Source organism: Penicillium malachiteum (genome assembly GCF_028827825.1).
Source record: "Penicillium malachiteum strain IBT 17515 chromosome Unknown utg000001l:1.0-8184562.0:1.0-8186909.0, whole genome shotgun sequence".
Taxonomy (NCBI): Eukaryota; Fungi; Ascomycota; class Eurotiomycetes; order Eurotiales; family Aspergillaceae; genus Penicillium; species Penicillium malachiteum.
In genome coordinates, this window is record NW_026643094.1 from 2,426,135 (window position 1) to 2,443,533 (window position 17,399).

Here is a 17,399-nt window from a genome sequence, read left to right on the forward strand (position 1 = left end):
CATTTTGTCGGTATAAATAAAGAAAGATAGTATGGCATCGAGACATGGGAAGGGTTCGCTCGCCGAAGATATGAAAAATGATAAGGAAAGATACCATTGAGTAGAATATTGGATTTGTAAGACACTTGGAAGCTTCAAGCTCTTAATTATTTCCAATACGCTTGACGCGGCGAAGATTGTTGGTAAGGCCATGAGCGACACCATTAACAGCACCGTCAGCCTGTTTAAGGCCATTCAGAAGACCAAAGAGGTCGGATCCAAGAAGATTGTGAATAATACCGTTGTTCGCAGGACCATTCTTGGTGTTGTCAACACCAATCGCATCTTGGTCCTTGGGGGGTGCCTGATCGGTTGGCGAGTTGTCGACATCGTCCGAGTCGTTGTCATCGTTCGAAGGGGACTTGGAAGTGGATTCCAGAGCAGGCTTGGCCTTGGTGGTGGTAGCTGGTGTGGTGGTAGTCGGCTTCTCCGTAGGCTTGGTAGGCTTGGTGGGCTTAGTATGCTCTGGCTCCGTAGCGGTCTCGGTAGTCGTAGGCTTTGTCGGCTTGGCTGGTTTAGTGGGAGGAGTATCGGGGGCAGTGGTGGTCTCGGAGTGTTTATGACCACTGGGTGAGGATCCAGATGATGAGGAGGAGGAAGATGAGGACGAGGATACGGGTACATTGGAAGATTGCGAGGTATTCGGTGAGTTAGTGGACGAAGGTGCAGACGCCGAGGCCGACGCCGAGTTGGACGACGACGACGAACCGGAATTCGGACCACCAAGCGCCTTGCGCACGCTGTCAATAAAACCATTGTTGGCATACGCCTGAGTTACATCCCACATCATGACACCGCCGAAACTCGAAAACTTCTTCGAGTACTCAATCACTTCGGTCAGCTTGTCGGCTGGGACGTAGCCGGTGCTAGCGGCAGTTGTATCGGCTGGGACTCCGACAAGGACCTTGACATCCTTGTTCTGGGATACTGTCTTGGCCCAGTTGTCCCATTCCTCGAAGTTGAACTTGGAGTTCTGCTCGTTGGTGTCGAAGTTGTTCACGCCGCAGTAGTTGTTATAAAACTGAACCCAGACAGCATCAACCGAGACGGGGCCGTTCAGGATGTCCTTGTCTGCCGCATCGGGGTAAGGGCACTGAGGGGCTGCAGTAAGGAAGTACTGCTTGCTGTTATCCTGATCCATCAAGGACCGAAGCTCATTGGCAAAAGGTGCCATGTGTGAGACACTGGCTTCAAAATCGAAGTCGAAGCCATCCAAGCTCACATTACCAAATGGCCTCAAGGCCTTGGAACCCTCTTGCTGGGGACCAAAAGTCTCCCAGATGAGTTGTGCACCTGCTTTGGCATCGTCTTCTGATTTGAAGCCACCCTCGCTGTATGTTGCGCCACCGATAGACAAGAGAATGGTTGTGCCTTCGTCCTGGCAGGTTTGGATATCCTGGCTACTCACTGTTAGTCTGGCCGGGGAAAGCCATTTAACCCTGCATCATTCTACTCACCCAATCTTGGGACAGTTCTTCAACTGTGTCCCCGGGAAGACATCACAATCCTGGCTTGTCACAGAGAAGTCAACCTCTGGGACTCCACCAGGTCCATTGATCATCATATCGAATGCGATAGGAATAACCTAGTGAGAAATGTTAGGTGCACATTCATAAGCCATAGCTTCATTTTGTCATACATCGATGTTAGAATCTGTCAGACCCATGTCAGCTGTATTCGTACTATACCCTTGTATAGATTCTTACTTTTGCAGTACTCTCCTAAAGGTTGTTGCACTTGTCCACCCTTTCCTTGCAAAGAGTTTTGTCCTGTAAATATAAGTTAGGACGATTCAGAAAAAATGCTTCTTTGTAATAGTCTATAGCCTACCCCAGTAAATAGCAATGTTGCTATCAGAGTTCAAATCCAGCTTAGCCTGAACAGCTCCCAGCGAGGCCAGCAGCACTGACCAGGGAAGATAATCCTGGTGTCGACGCATTTTGAATGCAAAAAAAGATATAAAAATAAATATTAGGGACAAAAACAGATTAAGTATTAGATGTCGAGTAATTGTCAATCGGTGTAAATGAATGTCAGGGCTACCAACCCAAAGAGCGAACAAAAGACTAAGATACAAGAGCCGAATGACCGGCTCGTTGCCTCTGTCGATCTTAAATAGCATTCATTGAGTTATTTTGCCTCCAATCCGCATACCATCCGAGGAAAACAAATGGCGGTGCTTAGCGGGTCCTTGGGGCTGATCGCGCGTGGTATGGCATACTCTCCACGCAAGCATGAGTGACAATTCTGGCACTCGGCAAAAATGACGTGCCGTGCATGATACATTCCGGGGATGTAATAAGCTCCTTTCCATTTATTGGGTCTTACCCGGTTCCCGACAGGGTTGAATGCATTCCTGCTGTGTTGTCAGGGGCCTGGCGGTTGATCGAGGAATGTGCGGCTGTGGCTCAACTTTCAAGCATAGAACTGCACACGCGATCTAGGCCAACTGGCCGTCCAGTCAGTAAGTTCAATTAATATATTGAGTTGAATTAAAGGCCACAGGCATTACACAGGAATCTCCGGTCTTAATTCGCTTTCCTCATGTGAATGTTCCGCATTTTCAGGGCGGACGACTAGCACCGTGCTGGATATGAACGGTCAAAACACGCGACCAATACTCACTAGCAGGAAGAAATGAGAATATTCAGATGATCCTTGCACTTATTGCATATTACTATCAACATTTGAAGATTACTTCAATATCTCACGGAGCATGTTAGATGAACATGCACATGCAAGTTCAAGTATGAAATCTATGTAACAGGCTCACGAGTCAGAAAATAATGCACCATGGGCTCCTTTCCTCCAAATTGGGAATAATCAGTTGATACAGTCTCAATCAGCTGGAAGCCAAAATTGAGGTATAGTTTCAATGCAGCCGGCTCAGACATGACATAGGTCTTGAGGCCGTACTGATCGGCGACATCCAGTCCACTTTTGACAAGCATGCTCCCAACACCCTGTCGCCAGAAATCGGGATGAGTCGTAAGATAGTCAAGCGCTGAGTATAAATCATCAGTCTGAATGTTTCTCACACGGAAATGGTAATAGGGATAGCTTTTACCCAAGAAGTTCTCATTTTTTGTCACTCGTTCATCAGCAGCCTCCAGTGGGGCATTGCGATACCTGGACTGTTCGCCACCCTTTAAGCCAATCGGCTGACCATTTCTGCTAGTTGCGTCTGACAACTTCTCATATGTTGCGCGTTCTTCTGGCGTCCCATCTTGGGCTTGGGCTTCTAACCAGACATCATTCCTCTTGGCTAGATTAGGAGGTAGAAGCCATCGTGCGTACCCAAGCACTTGCCCTGTTGTGTCGTCGATGACCTTTTCATGTCGCTTGGTATCCCTTCCGTTCACAAGATTCCAAGGTATACGGTCAGTAGATCGAGAAATCATCTCCTCTGCGGGAACATTGTCTTCCCACATGAAGACCCAATGGGGATCTGTGAGTCGAGATTTTATCATAGCGGCTCCAAGGCCGGGGGAATCAACTGGGGAACAGGCTTGAATAACAAATGGCATGATGGAATAATGTTGGAAATAAAATAATGAATCTGGGGGTCTTTCCCTTGGGTTCTTAAATGTCTAAATAAAAAGATGAACATTTGAAACATCGACTGGTAAGCAGAGGCCAGGTGTCCTCCGTTTCAATTATCGGTGGCTGCCTGATTCTCAATACTAGATCTTACTAGTTGACTGAAGGATGAGGGAACTAGTAAATTCAAGTTAGTGCTCTCCCGGGGCCGTGAGATTGGGATTAACCTTATTAGGAGATTCTAAATAGCGGTTACCTCCAGGGCTCTTTACACGGTCGGTTCCTTCAATATTCTAAGCACTTGAGTATGCCCTGGTATTTAAGGCATATTTTCATGGAAGTGCAAACTTGATTAGGCATACCTATACAAATTATCGCATGTAGAATGAAGACATCGATCAATTGATGGATATGGGACCGGAGTGGCGTTGTCTGACAGCGCTATGGTATCATGAGAATTGCCGGATAAGGAGTGGAGAAGGTTGATCTACTATCAATAGAGTAACTCCGAGTCCGTTGAGACCGAATACCTAGACAGGATCGGAACTTGAATTTTGAAAGGACATAAATCATAATATTCATTAACTTTTTTGACTTAGACACCATACAAACTCATCGGAACCTCTTCTCCCATCACATTACCCATATATTCTGCGAACAGACCTTGGGAGTGCCCGTCTGATAATGCAAAGCCAGGGCTGAGGAGTTGTTCGAGGGCAGCAAAGTCCAGAGAATATGCATTAGTTTCAAGGTCACCTGAAAATGATTCCGGAGGCACGCCTGATGTAGTGCTATTAGGAGTGAAGTCCGCAATACTGGGTGGTATAACTTCAGTCGCAACAATAGTGTTATTTCCAGGATCATTTGGATGACGAGGCGTATTTGAATTAAGACCTGTCTTCTGTGAAATCATCTGATGATTTGTTGTATTGCGACTGGTGAGAATAGTTTGCGCACGATCAAACAGTCGATACATCACCCCAGCGCTCCAGTATGTATCACGTAAGTTGTCCAGAAACAGGAGGCAGAGATTCAGTCTGTTCTTCGCAAGATGAGCTTGAAGCTGGCTATCGGATTTGCAGTCGAAAAGGTGTATTTGCATAGCAGGTATCAATGATGTGATGCTAAGGGCGTGTCAGCTGTGAGATCCACATTTGAGATCTTGATACATACAACATAGGCTTGATTGACTTGACGACATCTAGCTCGATTATCTTCTCAAGAGTGCTGTTAGTAGCAGAAGCAGCCTCTCGCGCACGATTCTGGGCACTTTTCTGCCATGCGGGTGTGGATTGTTCAGGAAACGATGCAGGCGCATTCAATACGTAAGGTCGATATAGCACAGTTACGCTCGCTCTAAACCTGGTTAGCAGTGTCTTGAAAATCAGAGACAAGGCTTGAACGAACTGATAAAATATTTGAAGATGATATTCGTGAACACGAGCGATTTCACTGACATCGTACATCGCTGTTGGAGGACTCGGCTGACACTCAAGTAACTCCGCAACCAACTCATCAACTTCTTGAGTCCTCGGCGGAGGAGCTTTTAACCGATAATGCGCTCTCAGTATTCGACCAAGCACTGAGCTAGTCTTCACAAGCTGCACCCACATCCCAGCAAGATAGTGTACGTCTGGTGGGATGAATCTTTGTCGCGTCTCAGCGGACAAGAGCTGAAGTTCGTGAGAGACATCATCTGACCACGGAAAGGGTGCATCACAGTCTTCATCGTGTATTCGCATAGGCCTTCCCTTAGCAAGAGATACCCACCGATCGCGAACTACACAAGTCCACCAGAGACGCCGGGCGAGGCGTTGTCTTTCTTCAGATGCTATTTGACTATTGCCTCTCACTTGAGAGTTGGGATTACGATGAAGACCAATTCCTTGGGCAAGGGTAATTGCAATCCCAATCCAGTGCGATGCGCCCGTATGATCCTGGGCGTCTGTATACCAGAAGCTCATCAAAAGGACTGATTGAATGAGCACCAATTTATCTGCGCTCCGATCGACATCATAGAAGGCCTTCAATCCTGTTAATATATGACCTTATATTTCATGATTTCTTTGACATACCTTGGCTCTCTTATACATGGCCTTTTTCATCGCCTTTCGTGAGGCGAATCCGGCTCGTTGGAGGATATTTGCATCAACGAACTAGTACTAAGGTTAATTTCGTAACCATATTGAATCTTTTCATAGTCCTACATTGGTTGCTGCAAGGAGCATACTCCAAAATAACAATTGGTTGATCTTTTGGCTCCCATTATTCATGTATTCTTGTATAAATGCGGAGGCTTCAATAACGGGTAGGAAGAAGTGGACGTGATGGAAATAACAACGAATAAGTTCATCACAGACATCGGTCGGCAGTGGCGAGAACCCGCCTTCTTTGTGAATATACTCGACCTCGTGCGGCTGAAGCGTTGTTTGTGTCCCCGAGACGCTATGCGGTGCGATGCTAGAAGGTGATTGATAGGCTTCTTGCGGAACGCCCGGGTGGCATAATTCATATACGGACTGCCTTGGGCCACGAGTATCCCCTAGAGTCAATATGAGCCCCTCCTTATCCTTCTACTTAGCAGTTGCAAAGCTTACCAATATACGAGCAGGCACTATCGTCAGGTAAGATGCCATCGGTGTCTGTCGTCGTATCAGTGACAGTGGTCCTATCTGCTAGATTGGAGACCTGTTGTTCATTCTCCTGTGGTCTGCTAACTGCTGCTTTTGAAACACGTGGTCTTTCTTTCTTATCAGTACATGATGCAAAGATTACACTTTCTGCTCCACTCACTTGTGCTTTTTCCGGGGTAAAACCTCGCAGATAGCTGACTCGTGCTGGCAGTTTGTGCATGGCGAACCTGTTTGAGTCACATCACATCGCACCTTGCGTCGATTACATGGTTTGCATGCGACTCGCGACCGACGACCCACCCTTTTCTCAATATTTTCCATTATTTGGTGAATCGCGATGAACTTCAGGGCTGTGGAGGAGCAAAAATTGCCGCGGTAGGAGTATCGGGTCAGTCTCTTCCTTTATTAGTGTGCGGGGCCCCGCACCGGGAATAACGGCAATATCGGCAATTAGCCAAAGCCGGAAAAAGCTCGAAGATCTGGGGAATCAAAGAAATCCCCAGCAAAGCTCACCGAAGCGAATCCTTGCAATGCTGCTGGCTATAAGTACCGGCACAATGTCATCCAAGACTTGAACACCAGATCGACCTTGCTTCAGTGATCAAATCTTTCAAAATGGATGGCTCCATCAGGCGTATCGAGAAACCCGACCTTGACGAGATGGAGAGGTCGGAGAAAATTGAGAAGAACACTGCTCCTTTCACTCCACAAGATGAGAAAAAACTCGTACGCAAGCTAGACTTCTGGTAGATGATCGCCCCTTGCATTTTTGTTTGCAGCCTCGATACTGACTAGAGTAGGATCATCCCACTCATGATGGTTACATACTTCCTGCAGAGTTACGATAAGGGTATCATGAGTGCTGCCACGCAATTCGGCTTCGAAACTGATCTAAATTTGGAATATGTGGTTGGATACGAGGCGGACGGCACTGCCGAAACTAACAACAAGCGATACTCCAATGCATCGATGATTTTCTATGTTGGTTACCTGATCGGGACTTATCCCATGATGTATCTTGCACAGCACTTCCCCGTCTCTCGTGTTATCGCAACTGCAACTTTTATCTGGGGCATCGTGGTGATGTCAACTGCTGGCTGCACAAACTATGCTGGCATCATGGTCAACCGTTTGTTCCTCGGTATTTTTGAGTCTGCCGTTGCACCCACTTTTACTGTGCTGATCACCTTCTGGTGGACTCGTGAGGAACAAGCTTTACGTACTGGACTATGGTACTGCTGTGTTGGAGTGGCTACTACCATCGGACCTTTCCTTGACTATGCCCTCGGTCAAGTCAATGGACCTCTTCGGACCTGGGAACCCATGTTCCTTGTTCTCGGTGGGATCACTACTGCTTGGTCAGTGGTGTTATTCTTTCTCCTACCTGATGGTCCTTACACAACAAAGGGTCTCAATGAATTTGAGCGTCAAATCGCAATTAGCCGATTGGAGCGAAACCAGGCCGGAACAATCACCCGTGAATTTGATAGGGCTCAGTTCCTCGAAACATTCCGAGACTTCAAGACATACAGCTGTTTCCTGATCATTCTTCTCACCGGTGTACCCTCTGGCGCCATTGGTACCTTTGGAACCATTGTTATCAATGGTTTTGGATATGATCATTTCGACTCTCTGGCCTTAACCAGCCCTATTGGCGCTCTGACCGCCCTTTCTATCTTAATCGTTGGCTATCTCACTCGTAAATTCAATGGAACCCGCTATCTTTGCATAATGGTTTGTGCATTGATTTCTATTGCGGGTACCTTGATTTGTTGGTTTGGCCCTCGGAGCAACAAAGGTCTCTTGTTCGCGGGAATTTTCTTGATTGCCGTCCAAGTTGCCTCGGGTGGCATTGCAGTTTCTCTTGCTGCCTCAAATATTGCCGGTCATACCAGTAAGTATCCCCTCTTTACTATTTACTATTTACTCTTGGGTTAGCCTTAGCTAACTTCCTTCTAGAAAAAGCCACAACTAGTGCAACCACCTTTGTCGGTTATTGTATCGGCAATATCATCGGTCCACTTATTTTTGGCGCTTCCCAGGTCCTATCTACCGCTCTGGTTTCATCGGTAGTTTTGTTTGCTTGTGTGGTGTTGTTGTCACCGGTGCGATTACTTGGATTTATCTGAGATGGGAAAACGCAAGGAGAGACAACCGATGCAGGCCAGCATCGGAGTACCAGCATCAGCATTCGATCGATGAGAACTTGACGGACCTGCAGAATGAAGACTTCCGATATGTGCTTTGAGAAGTTCATCTGTAGAGTTGCTAATACCTAGTTATGATACCTACCAATGATACTCTATGATTTTATTCGTCTCAAAAATATTCCCTCGGTAGAAATCTCATGATTAAACATTCAAATTTGAAGTTTTTCTGGTTCATTTCAAATACTACGTGTCTTGTCCTACTCGGGAGAATTTTTCCATCCCAAAGTCCCCTTTCTATTTGTTATATGTAAGGTGATAGTCAGGCCCTAGGTATAACCACGTGCCTTACTTCATAGTGCATAGAAGTACGTATGCCAGATCCACCAGTGACTTGAACCCAATCTGCATCTGAATTACCCATGTCTCACTGTACTCTTAAGCATATGTCTCTCAAATAACACAGTAATTTCCCTGGATGCATAAGGCTGATATCATGACTACGGTAACTCCGAGACCGAGCACTTGAGTCAAAGAAAGATTCCCGTTAGTATCAAAGAAACAAGCTTAAGAACATTTGAACGGCTAAACGGCGGCCCAAATCGAATAATTTACAAACCAGCTTTGTTTGTGACGTAGTTCCCCGGATAATTCTTTGTTCGTATAGGCCACATGGTCATGGGTTCAAAACTCCACGTCGATGTTACGAACTCTACCAAGGGATTTTCAACCCCACAGATCTCACCGCAAACCACTTTTGCCGATGAAATCTCCTTGGTGACGCATGGGAGCAATCACCGGCAACGTGCAAGAGCTCGGTAACCGGCATAATTGACCTCGTTCTTTCAAGGATACCACTGTCAACCCTTAGATCAGATGTGGTGGAGAAAGTCTGGGTCACACCTGTGTACATACCCCGGATTACCGTCGCACGGTCCTGTGAACACATATAAAATGGGTCCAAGGAGTCCTTGATTCAGTATCTGTATCCAGAGAGTCTTTTTCTACAGTTCCTAGGCTACAAGGCAGCTTTCACAGTCAAACATGGCGTTTTTCTATACCTCACTTCTCCTTCTCCTTCAAGCTACACTAATAGTAGCAGCATCCTTGACATGCCAAGACATGCGCCTCGACCCACAAATAACAGGAGGAAGCAATATTAACGTTTCAATCACAAGTGATGGGCTTGATAGAAGCTATCTACTATCGTTTCCATCTGATTATCACCCACAGGTTTCGGCACCTGCTATATTCTCCTATCACGGTGGAGAACGGACGGCCGAATCTCAACTGGAGCTTGATCAGCTCACCAATCCTGAGTTTAATACCAAGGCATTTGTTGTTTACCCTCAGGGAATTGATGTAAGAGATCTCGAAATCACATGGATCGAAGATTCTTCTTTGTTCTAGGAAAGTTCTTTACTAACTAGAAGCGACAGAATACATGGCAAGGCGTGCCAGGGGTTACAACCAACGATATCAAGTTCACCAGTGATATCCTGGACGATATCAGTTCCCGCTATTTGATCGATCTAAATCGTGTTTACGCAACTGGAAAGTCAGACGGTGGTGGTCTTTGTAACCTCCTTGCGTGCGATGCCGCAATGTCTGTTCGGATTGCGGCTTTTGCACCCGTCTCCGGAGCATACTATGTGGACACATTACCCTGCATGGCCTCAACGGTGGTCAATCCTTGTCAGGCAGGTCGGGCGGATATCCCGTTTTTGGCCTTCCATGGTGGAAATGACACGGTGATTTCATTCTGGGGTGGCGAACGGAAAAATGCATGTCTACCAACTATCCCACATTTCATTCAAGAATGGGCGGCACGAGACATGTTGAGCGTCCGAAACAGAACATCCTCGGTTTCAAGCAACACCTCGTGGTATTCATATGGCCCCCGTGGACTGGTTGGATTGATCTTTGATGCGGTAATCGGTCACGACTGGCCCAGCACAGTGCCTAATGCGGATAACCAGGAAGCTGGTCACCATGTTGCTAGCTTCAACGCCACACCAATCATTTTGGATTTCTTTAACCGCTATAGTTTGGCTTTGTGAGGGGTACGGCAAATTTTCGGTAAATTCAGGCTGGAAGGATGTTTGCTTGTGGCGCTCGGCTGTTTCGGTAATTATGTATAGTTGTTAACCGAACCGGGATCATGTAGGCAAGGGTCTGACCGTCTGATATGAGATTATGAATATATGATTTAAATTCACCTGAAATTGGCACAAATATGTAGTCTAGATGGGTTGAAATAAATTGAGGTGAAAGAGACCGATTGGGTAGTAAAATGTCCTCTACTAAAGGTGTGGACGGCCTTGAGCCTCGTTTTTCCCTTCCCACGACAACTCCCCTTTCAAGCAAGACAGAATTGGCAATTGGCGGATTGAAAATTTACATCTATGGATTGAATGAGGTGAATGCTAGCCTTTCAGGCTCCTGGGGCTTATCCGGTGAAGTCGCTGTCTTGTACATGGCACATAACCGTACCAGGACCTACCGCGTTATGGAGGACATGGCTCATGAGATTCTATATCGGTATTGGACGGATAAGAGAAATGCAAGGGGCAAGCCAATTGGACTGATTGCAGTAACAATGAATATGAGGAATCACGGAGATCGAGAGGTGAGGCCATGTTCTCAGTATCTGCATGTTTCACACTTATTAATTATTGCATCAGGTGGATCCTCAAGCAAACAGGACTTGGAAGGATGGCAATGAGTACCATGCGTATGTCTCAGTATGAACTTGCATGCATCATATCATATCAACAAACTAACTTGGCTTGATAGCATGGATTTGGTCTCGATGATCTCGGGGTCTGCTCAAGACTTCAAGCTGGTACTCGACTATCTTCCCGCCTATTTACCTCAGTTCAGTCGATTCTACAATATTATGGCCGGTGTCTCTCTAGGGGGACACACAGCTTGGCGGATCGCCTCCTTGATTACACCAGGCCAGTTCCATGCATACACCATGGTAGTTGGATGTCCCGATCTATCCACTCTGCTATTAGATCGTCTCGGAGTTGACCCAGCTCCTACGAAAAAGGCTGTCCTCGACTATGAGGAACTTGAGATGAACGCAACGCAAAGGCGGAGATGGCCGCGCGCTTTGGCGGAAATGGTACATCGCGATGACCAGAAAGTCGCTAATGAGTTCCCAGCGAATGTACCTTTGCTCTTGTGCAACGGCGTCCATGATAAACTGGTACCTGCAAAATATACAGCGGCATGGGTAGATGCGAGACGTAAGGAGCAGGATTCGACCCGCAGCAAGCAAGATATAAGATTCTTTGTACAGGAAGATACTGGACACAGCTGTACTAAGGAGATGGTTGCGATGATGGCTGTTTGGTTGCGAGATATCCTTCCTAGCTCTGCTCATCCGTCTCTATAGCATCGATTTTTATGACGCAATGATACATGGGATGACTTCAATTTTTCATGGAAGTAACCTTGGAACACAGCCATTTTCAACAATTTATATGGATATACATTATCCGAGAACTTGAAAATCTCATTTAAGTTCTTCTCATACCTATGGCAACCTACGCCAGAAAGTATTACATCTCAAGTGCTCTGAACAACTACATACGATCAATTACGGCTTATGCGATGCTTCAAGTTCAAGTCTGGGATTTTCTTCAAAATATACATAAAGCCCCTGTATTTCTGTTCGTGAGAAGAACTTAGCTCTGTCAGCTTCCATCTATTATATCACTTAATCAGACGACTTCAGTCCCGGTGAATGCCAATGACCCGCTTAGCAGCCTCATCATTATTCAGTGCCGAATCAATAACTCCGGCCACCTTGAGCACATCCACAACACCCTTGATAACCTCGGTATCAACTCCACGAATATGATTGACAAACTTAACATCCTTGAGCCACTCCGTGGCATCTTCCTTGATGTATGTGCAGCCAAGCTCTCCAGTACCCAGAAGTCTCACCACATTATCGGTATCAGCCTCGAAATTCCTGATTCCCAGGTCTAAGGCATGGAATAGCTGCGTGAGACGGTCATCGCGCTCTGGGTTAGGGAAGAGAGCAGTCGATGCAACCATCATCCATGAGGGCCAAGGAGTAAAGATCTCCCCGATCTTCTTCAGTGGGGGGGTTGAGCTTCTCATCCGTGGGATGGAAGTAAGGCTTTGTGGTGAAGTGTTCCCACATGAAGAACTCAGAAGTAGGATTGGGGGCTTCGTCTGGCTTGGTCTCATCTTCGCCAGTAACGCCATTCCGTAGAGAGCCGAAGGGGCCCAGAGGGACAAATGACAAGGCATCAGGGTTCCATCCTTGCTGCTGCGCAAGAACGAATGACATGATGTGGGAGCCACTGTATATCCTTCATTAGAGATATCCTCATCGTCATATCCAGTTTGGTAGGTATCAACTGGCGTGTTTTGATCCCGTACTTACCTTCCGAGGCGGCTAACTCCAGCTCTGGAGTCCTTCAGATCTGGTACACCGTTGATCTCGCTACGGTTGCGTCCTGTGACAATTGCCCATCGTAGAGGGTTTTCCACCCATTGGCCAATAATCTTGTATCCTCCATCTCCGCTGTCCTGTGCTTGTTGCTTTCCGGTGAGACCAGCGACCCAGCCTTCAGTCAAACCGATTCCAATATCGATTTCGTTGCTGCGGAGCGATGTGATCATATGACCCGTTCCAGATGGGAATGGAGTCGCGACAACCTTAAATGGCAGTGAGGCAATGGCCTGGGAGCGCAGAGCGAGGTGGAGTGGGGTCAGGTAGTGCTCTGGTCGGGTAGATTAGCTTCATCTGCTTTATTGGTGGGTTTTATTAGAATAAAGACTATACCAGGCACATAGCCGATGCGGATGACAGGTACAGATGCCATGACGGATTTGTTCAAGGACAGATTGAAGAGTGATCGCGCGGGGGAAGGTTGTATCTAGTATCGCGGGGCGGAGTAGATTCCATCAGCTCCGGGACGCGGGGCAAACTCGATTCTATTATGAACCAAGTCCAAAGTACCAAACCATGGCACAGTACTACATGTACTCCGAAGTGAAAAAAATTGAAAATTGAAGATATTAACATTATATCATTCAAGATTATTACAGTTCTATCATCGCTATGGCGTAAGGTTTCTCTATCTACAGAATTCCGAATTATGTATCGCTTGAAAAGAGAGAAAAAAGCAAAGAGTCTTTTAGTTCATGCGAATATCCTTCTCACCAGCACCCCATCGGTCTTCTCGGTCCTGAGAAGGAGCCACAGGTTGAGGGGAATTCCGGGTAAACATCCAGAATTGGATGCCCAGGTAGAAGTCACACACGCACTGGAACATACCGCATGACTTAAAGGTCCAGGGGATGGTCTCCTTACTGCAGAAGAAGTAACTCATCTTCATAGTATCACCAATAAGCCATGAGCCCAGGACGGATAGACGGAGACCCTTGCACGAGCCGGCGCGGTGGTTGACCAGGATTTGAGGAACGGGAAGAATTGCTTCGACAGCAAGGCCGATAGCGCCCAAGAGACTGATATAGGAGGGGGAGTCGGAGAGGGGAGTGAGGTGGAGCACGAAGAGGCCAGCGACAAAGTAGCCCAAAAACATCCAGTATCTAGATTCAATAAGTCAGTGCCCATTCTCCCATTTACCATGCCCACTGGTCTTAGTTTGTATCGGCGGAACTTACGGCTTAGTGCTACGCCATTGCCAGAAGTCATAGGGACGTGAGAAGCCCCCATTGTTTGTGTTGCTGAAAGGCGCATGCTCAATTCCATGCTTTGCGCCCATGGCAGGTCGATTATCCAAGGCCACCTTGAGCAGTGCAAGCTGCACCACGATCATAACAACGGCTTGGGCCAGAAGGGCTTTGGAGTAATATTCTCCGAACCAGTAGAAAACCCTACAGAGGACATTGAGTCAGAAATTGCGACCGGCAAAATCTGGCATGAACAGTAGGATCTTACTTCAAAATCGATGCGACCAACATAATCAGAGGAATGTCCAATGAAAAACCCACGGAGCTCCTATTGCGATGGATGCTGAGAATCTGGTCGAGGTAGGATGTGAGAGGCGACGAGATGAGGCTATAAAGAAATGTTCAGACATTAGTATAGCCCAAGAATCTCATGCGGAAAATGCTGTACATACAAAACGGGAGCGCCATATTCAAGGGCGAGTTGAATGAGATACATGTTGGCGATGATGTATCGAGGGTTTGTCGAGAGACACAATTCAACGATTTAACGAGATTGTCTGTTTGGATTGAACCAGGTGAATAAGGTTCGATAGCAACTCCGGTCATAGACCCCTTTTGCACTAGGAACAAGAAGGGAAATCAGGAGAGTCCAACGCGACGCAAGCGGCTTTTTGGGGCCCTGTTTCACATTATGTCAGCATGTCGATCGATGGAAATATCATTTTATATCATTTTATCACCTCATTTAGCACAGATATCGACATATATTAAATTCTGGGTTTCTTATTTTCATTCTAGCATTTATAGCTTCCTCTGAGCGCGGCATACGGACTAGATATCAGTCTAATGGATATAGCCTCACCCCGCTTAACTCCCTTGGACTCAACGTATCGAGTCCATCTCACGTACAACCAAGTTTTCACTCAAATTGAATTTGAAATAAACAACTTGAATTTGAACTTGAATTTCAAGTTAGAACCTTGGGAGCATTAGAGTATCAGTCACTTCCCTTCTGACAATATCCATATGGATGTGCATGGGCCTCTATGATCCTCCTTCATCCCTTCAATGTAGCCTCTGACATGGTATTGACTTTGAAGGTCTGCCAAAAATTTTCTACCTTTGGGCAGTCTACTTTAATTATAATACTACTAGCAGTGGTTTGGTTCAAATGTTCTGCTAGAATGGACCAAAAAGGTTTGCTAGTACTTAAATACTAGTATGTAATATAGCTTCAAACATTCAATGTTTGAATGTTCCAAGGTTTCAAGTTGGAATCTCTGTTCTAGTACTACTATCAATATATACTACATAAATGCTGTCGGGGCTTCAAGTTGGGCATACTACACATGTGAAATGATAAATGTTCATCTACTAGCTCTCTCCCAGAAGGTTACGACTGATCCTTCATAAGTTCTTACCTTGATGTTCATGGTTCAGCCAGGTACATCTCTTCAAATATTCTATCACAGCATCAACTTCAAGCCCTTGAGGTATCAATATTCCATTTTGCCATCGGATGCTTTATTTACTTAGTATGAAATTCAAACAATTCACTGCTTTCAAGGCAACCACCAGCCTAAACCTTAAAGGTAAGAGGTAAGTGAGAAATAGCTAAAGGAAGAGATAGCTAAAGTGAGAGATAGCTGAAGTGAGAGAAAGCCAAACTTGAAGTGGATATATCAAGTTGACCAGTTGACAGGCACTTGCTGGTCACGTTTCTTGCGTAACTGGTTACGGGTACCTGGACACCTCCGCGGCTCAGTCCGTTAACCCTGTCGGGACCTATGTTAAACAAGTGACCACCTGGGCGCCTGGGCATACACCTTAACCCCGCTTTAAACATGATCAATTTTAGTGCTCTGCCAACCCTTACCTTTGGCTCCAGCCTAGCTTTCTTTCAACTCTTTGCCTATGATGTCTGATAGGCTGAAGATTATCGAAGATTATCCTATCGGGGATGGACTTGATCATTTTCGCGCCAGGTTCACTTCGCTTGGTGAAAGTACAGGCATCCGTTCTGCTGACCTCGATCAGCTCTCTCTAGAAGGTACCTGAATCATGGATCGACCTTGCAACTTACGCAAGAGAGGTGCTTGCCGCTCAGGATACTCGTCGATTCGTCATAGGGTTCACTTTGTGTGGATCTTTAATGAGAATATGGGAATTTGACAGGATTGGTGGAATTGCTTCTGAACGGTTTGATATCAATCAAGATGGAGCACTTCAGTTTGTGACCACAATTCTTGGGTTTCTCTGCATGGACCACGAAGAGCTTGGATTCGACCCAACAATTATGACCTTGCATGGAGAGCGTTATATCGAGGTCGAACGAGATGGACAGATTGAGCGTATCATCATTGATCAAGTCATGAAGCGCACATGCTGCATCGCTGGCCGGGCAACCACGTGCTGGAAGGCTCATCGTGAAGGAGATACGACACCGCTTGTCATTAAGGATTCTTGGCAATACACAGATCGGGTTGAAGAGGGTGAAATCCTCCAACAGGCTACTACCAATGGCGTGATTAATGTTGCTCGACTCTGTTATCATGAGACTGTTCGCATCCGCGGCGCCGATGACGATATTCAAGTTAATATTCGGAAAGGACTGGATATCACGAAAGCTACGAATTACAGATCAGGACGATCACTATTTCCACCCAGTACCAGGACTACTGGCGCCCAGTCTAAAAGCAGAAGCCGTAGCACTGGATTGAAACGATCCTCCAGTGAGATCAATGCTGACTTACCTTCCAGTTCAAATAAGAGGTCCTGTCCTACATCACGAGCAGATGCTACCGACAAAACACCATCGAACCGAGTATACCGAAGGATAATTCTTCGTGATTTTGGAAGTCCAATCTACAAGGCAAGCTCGCAGGTTGCTTTGCTTGCTGCGTTGCAGGGCTGTATTCAAGGACACGAGTCTTTACTGGACGCTGGTTTCCTCCATAGAGATATCTCAATTAACAATCTAGTGATAAATGAGGCAAACAAATTTTCTCCACCTGCGTTTTTACTTGATTTTTGGGTCCTATTCTGGATATGCATTCACTATAATGGACCGACAGAGCGCGCTAGAGTTGTCCCCATTTATGACAAATGGAATTATTTGGATACTCGAGAGTTAGCTCGGAACAAGACGGGCCTGGTTGCCGTTGAGCGCCAATTCCTTAGGGATATTTCTGAATCATTTACCCCTTACTATCAATGTCTGGCTCAATGTGTCAACAGGTTGCGACGTTTGGTGTTTCCAATGCACAGTCCATGGGAGCGGGAAGACCGAGAATTATATTCGAAGATGAGACAAGCTCTTGAAGCCGCACAGGAAGAACTCACACGCCAGGGCGTCTAA

The 17,399-nt window shown here is 46.3% G+C and overlaps 9 protein-coding genes across 9 annotated transcripts; 4 read left to right on the forward strand and 5 right to left on the reverse strand.

Moving 5' to 3' along the window:
* Window positions 1–142: 142 nt before the first annotated feature.
* On the reverse strand, window positions 143–1,978 carry N7483_000905 (glycoside hydrolase family 18 protein; the record flags this gene model as incomplete). The annotated part of the gene is made up of 5 exons (XM_057084343.1): window positions 143–1,439; window positions 1,497–1,624; window positions 1,679–1,692; window positions 1,746–1,808; window positions 1,870–1,978. 5 exons carry the CDS (start codon window positions 1,976–1,978, stop codon window positions 143–145), a joined length of 1,611 nt encoding a protein of 536 aa, XP_056950492.1.
* An 817-nt stretch (window positions 1,979–2,795) lies between these two features.
* N7483_000906 (GNAT family N-acetyltransferase) lies at window positions 2,796–3,566 on the reverse strand (the record flags this gene model as incomplete). Its single annotated transcript, XM_057084344.1, has 1 exon — window positions 2,796–3,566. The coding sequence occupies one exon, from the start codon at window positions 3,564–3,566 to the stop codon at window positions 2,796–2,798; it is 771 nt and encodes a 256-aa protein (XP_056950493.1).
* Window positions 3,567–4,174: 608 nt separating this feature from the next.
* Window positions 4,175–6,533, reverse strand: N7483_000907 (fungal specific transcription factor domain-containing protein; the record flags this gene model as incomplete). The annotated part of the gene is made up of 8 exons (XM_057084345.1): window positions 4,175–4,703; window positions 4,753–4,935; window positions 4,987–5,603; window positions 5,655–5,735; window positions 5,787–6,121; window positions 6,177–6,221; window positions 6,373–6,439; window positions 6,513–6,533. The coding sequence occupies 8 exons, from the start codon at window positions 6,531–6,533 to the stop codon at window positions 4,175–4,177; spliced, it is 1,878 nt and encodes a 625-aa protein (XP_056950494.1).
* A 294-nt stretch (window positions 6,534–6,827) lies between these two features.
* On the forward strand, window positions 6,828–8,460 carry N7483_000908 (uncharacterized protein; the record flags this gene model as incomplete). Its single annotated transcript, XM_057084346.1, has 4 exons — window positions 6,828–6,958; window positions 7,013–8,106; window positions 8,172–8,281; window positions 8,434–8,460. The coding sequence occupies 4 exons, from the start codon at window positions 6,828–6,830 to the stop codon at window positions 8,458–8,460; spliced, it is 1,362 nt and encodes a 453-aa protein (XP_056950495.1).
* A 1,021-nt stretch (window positions 8,461–9,481) lies between these two features.
* Window positions 9,482–10,419, forward strand: N7483_000909 (CE1 family esterase; the record flags this gene model as incomplete). The annotated part of the gene is made up of 2 exons (XM_057084347.1): window positions 9,482–9,721; window positions 9,793–10,419. 2 exons carry the CDS (start codon window positions 9,482–9,484, stop codon window positions 10,417–10,419), a joined length of 867 nt encoding a protein of 288 aa, XP_056950496.1.
* A 752-nt stretch (window positions 10,420–11,171) lies between these two features.
* Window positions 11,172–11,762, forward strand: N7483_000910 (alpha/beta hydrolase family protein; the record flags this gene model as incomplete). Its single annotated transcript, XM_057084348.1, has 1 exon — window positions 11,172–11,762. The coding sequence occupies one exon, from the start codon at window positions 11,172–11,174 to the stop codon at window positions 11,760–11,762; it is 591 nt and encodes a 196-aa protein (XP_056950497.1).
* Window positions 11,763–12,100: 338 nt separating this feature from the next.
* On the reverse strand, window positions 12,101–13,227 carry N7483_000911 (uncharacterized protein; the record flags this gene model as incomplete). Its single annotated transcript, XM_057084349.1, has 4 exons — window positions 12,101–12,396; window positions 12,428–12,702; window positions 12,786–13,125; window positions 13,188–13,227. The coding sequence occupies 4 exons, from the start codon at window positions 13,225–13,227 to the stop codon at window positions 12,101–12,103; spliced, it is 951 nt and encodes a 316-aa protein (XP_056950498.1).
* Window positions 13,228–13,542: 315 nt separating this feature from the next.
* N7483_000912 (PQ-loop repeat-containing protein) lies at window positions 13,543–14,537 on the reverse strand (the record flags this gene model as incomplete). The annotated part of the gene is made up of 4 exons (XM_057084350.1): window positions 13,543–13,957; window positions 14,033–14,245; window positions 14,310–14,429; window positions 14,494–14,537. The coding sequence occupies 4 exons, from the start codon at window positions 14,535–14,537 to the stop codon at window positions 13,543–13,545; spliced, it is 792 nt and encodes a 263-aa protein (XP_056950499.1).
* Window positions 14,538–16,193: 1,656 nt separating this feature from the next.
* On the forward strand, window positions 16,194–17,399 carry N7483_000913 (uncharacterized protein; the record flags this gene model as incomplete). The annotated part of the gene is made up of 1 exon (XM_057084351.1): window positions 16,194–17,399. The coding sequence occupies one exon, from the start codon at window positions 16,194–16,196 to the stop codon at window positions 17,397–17,399; it is 1,206 nt and encodes a 401-aa protein (XP_056950500.1).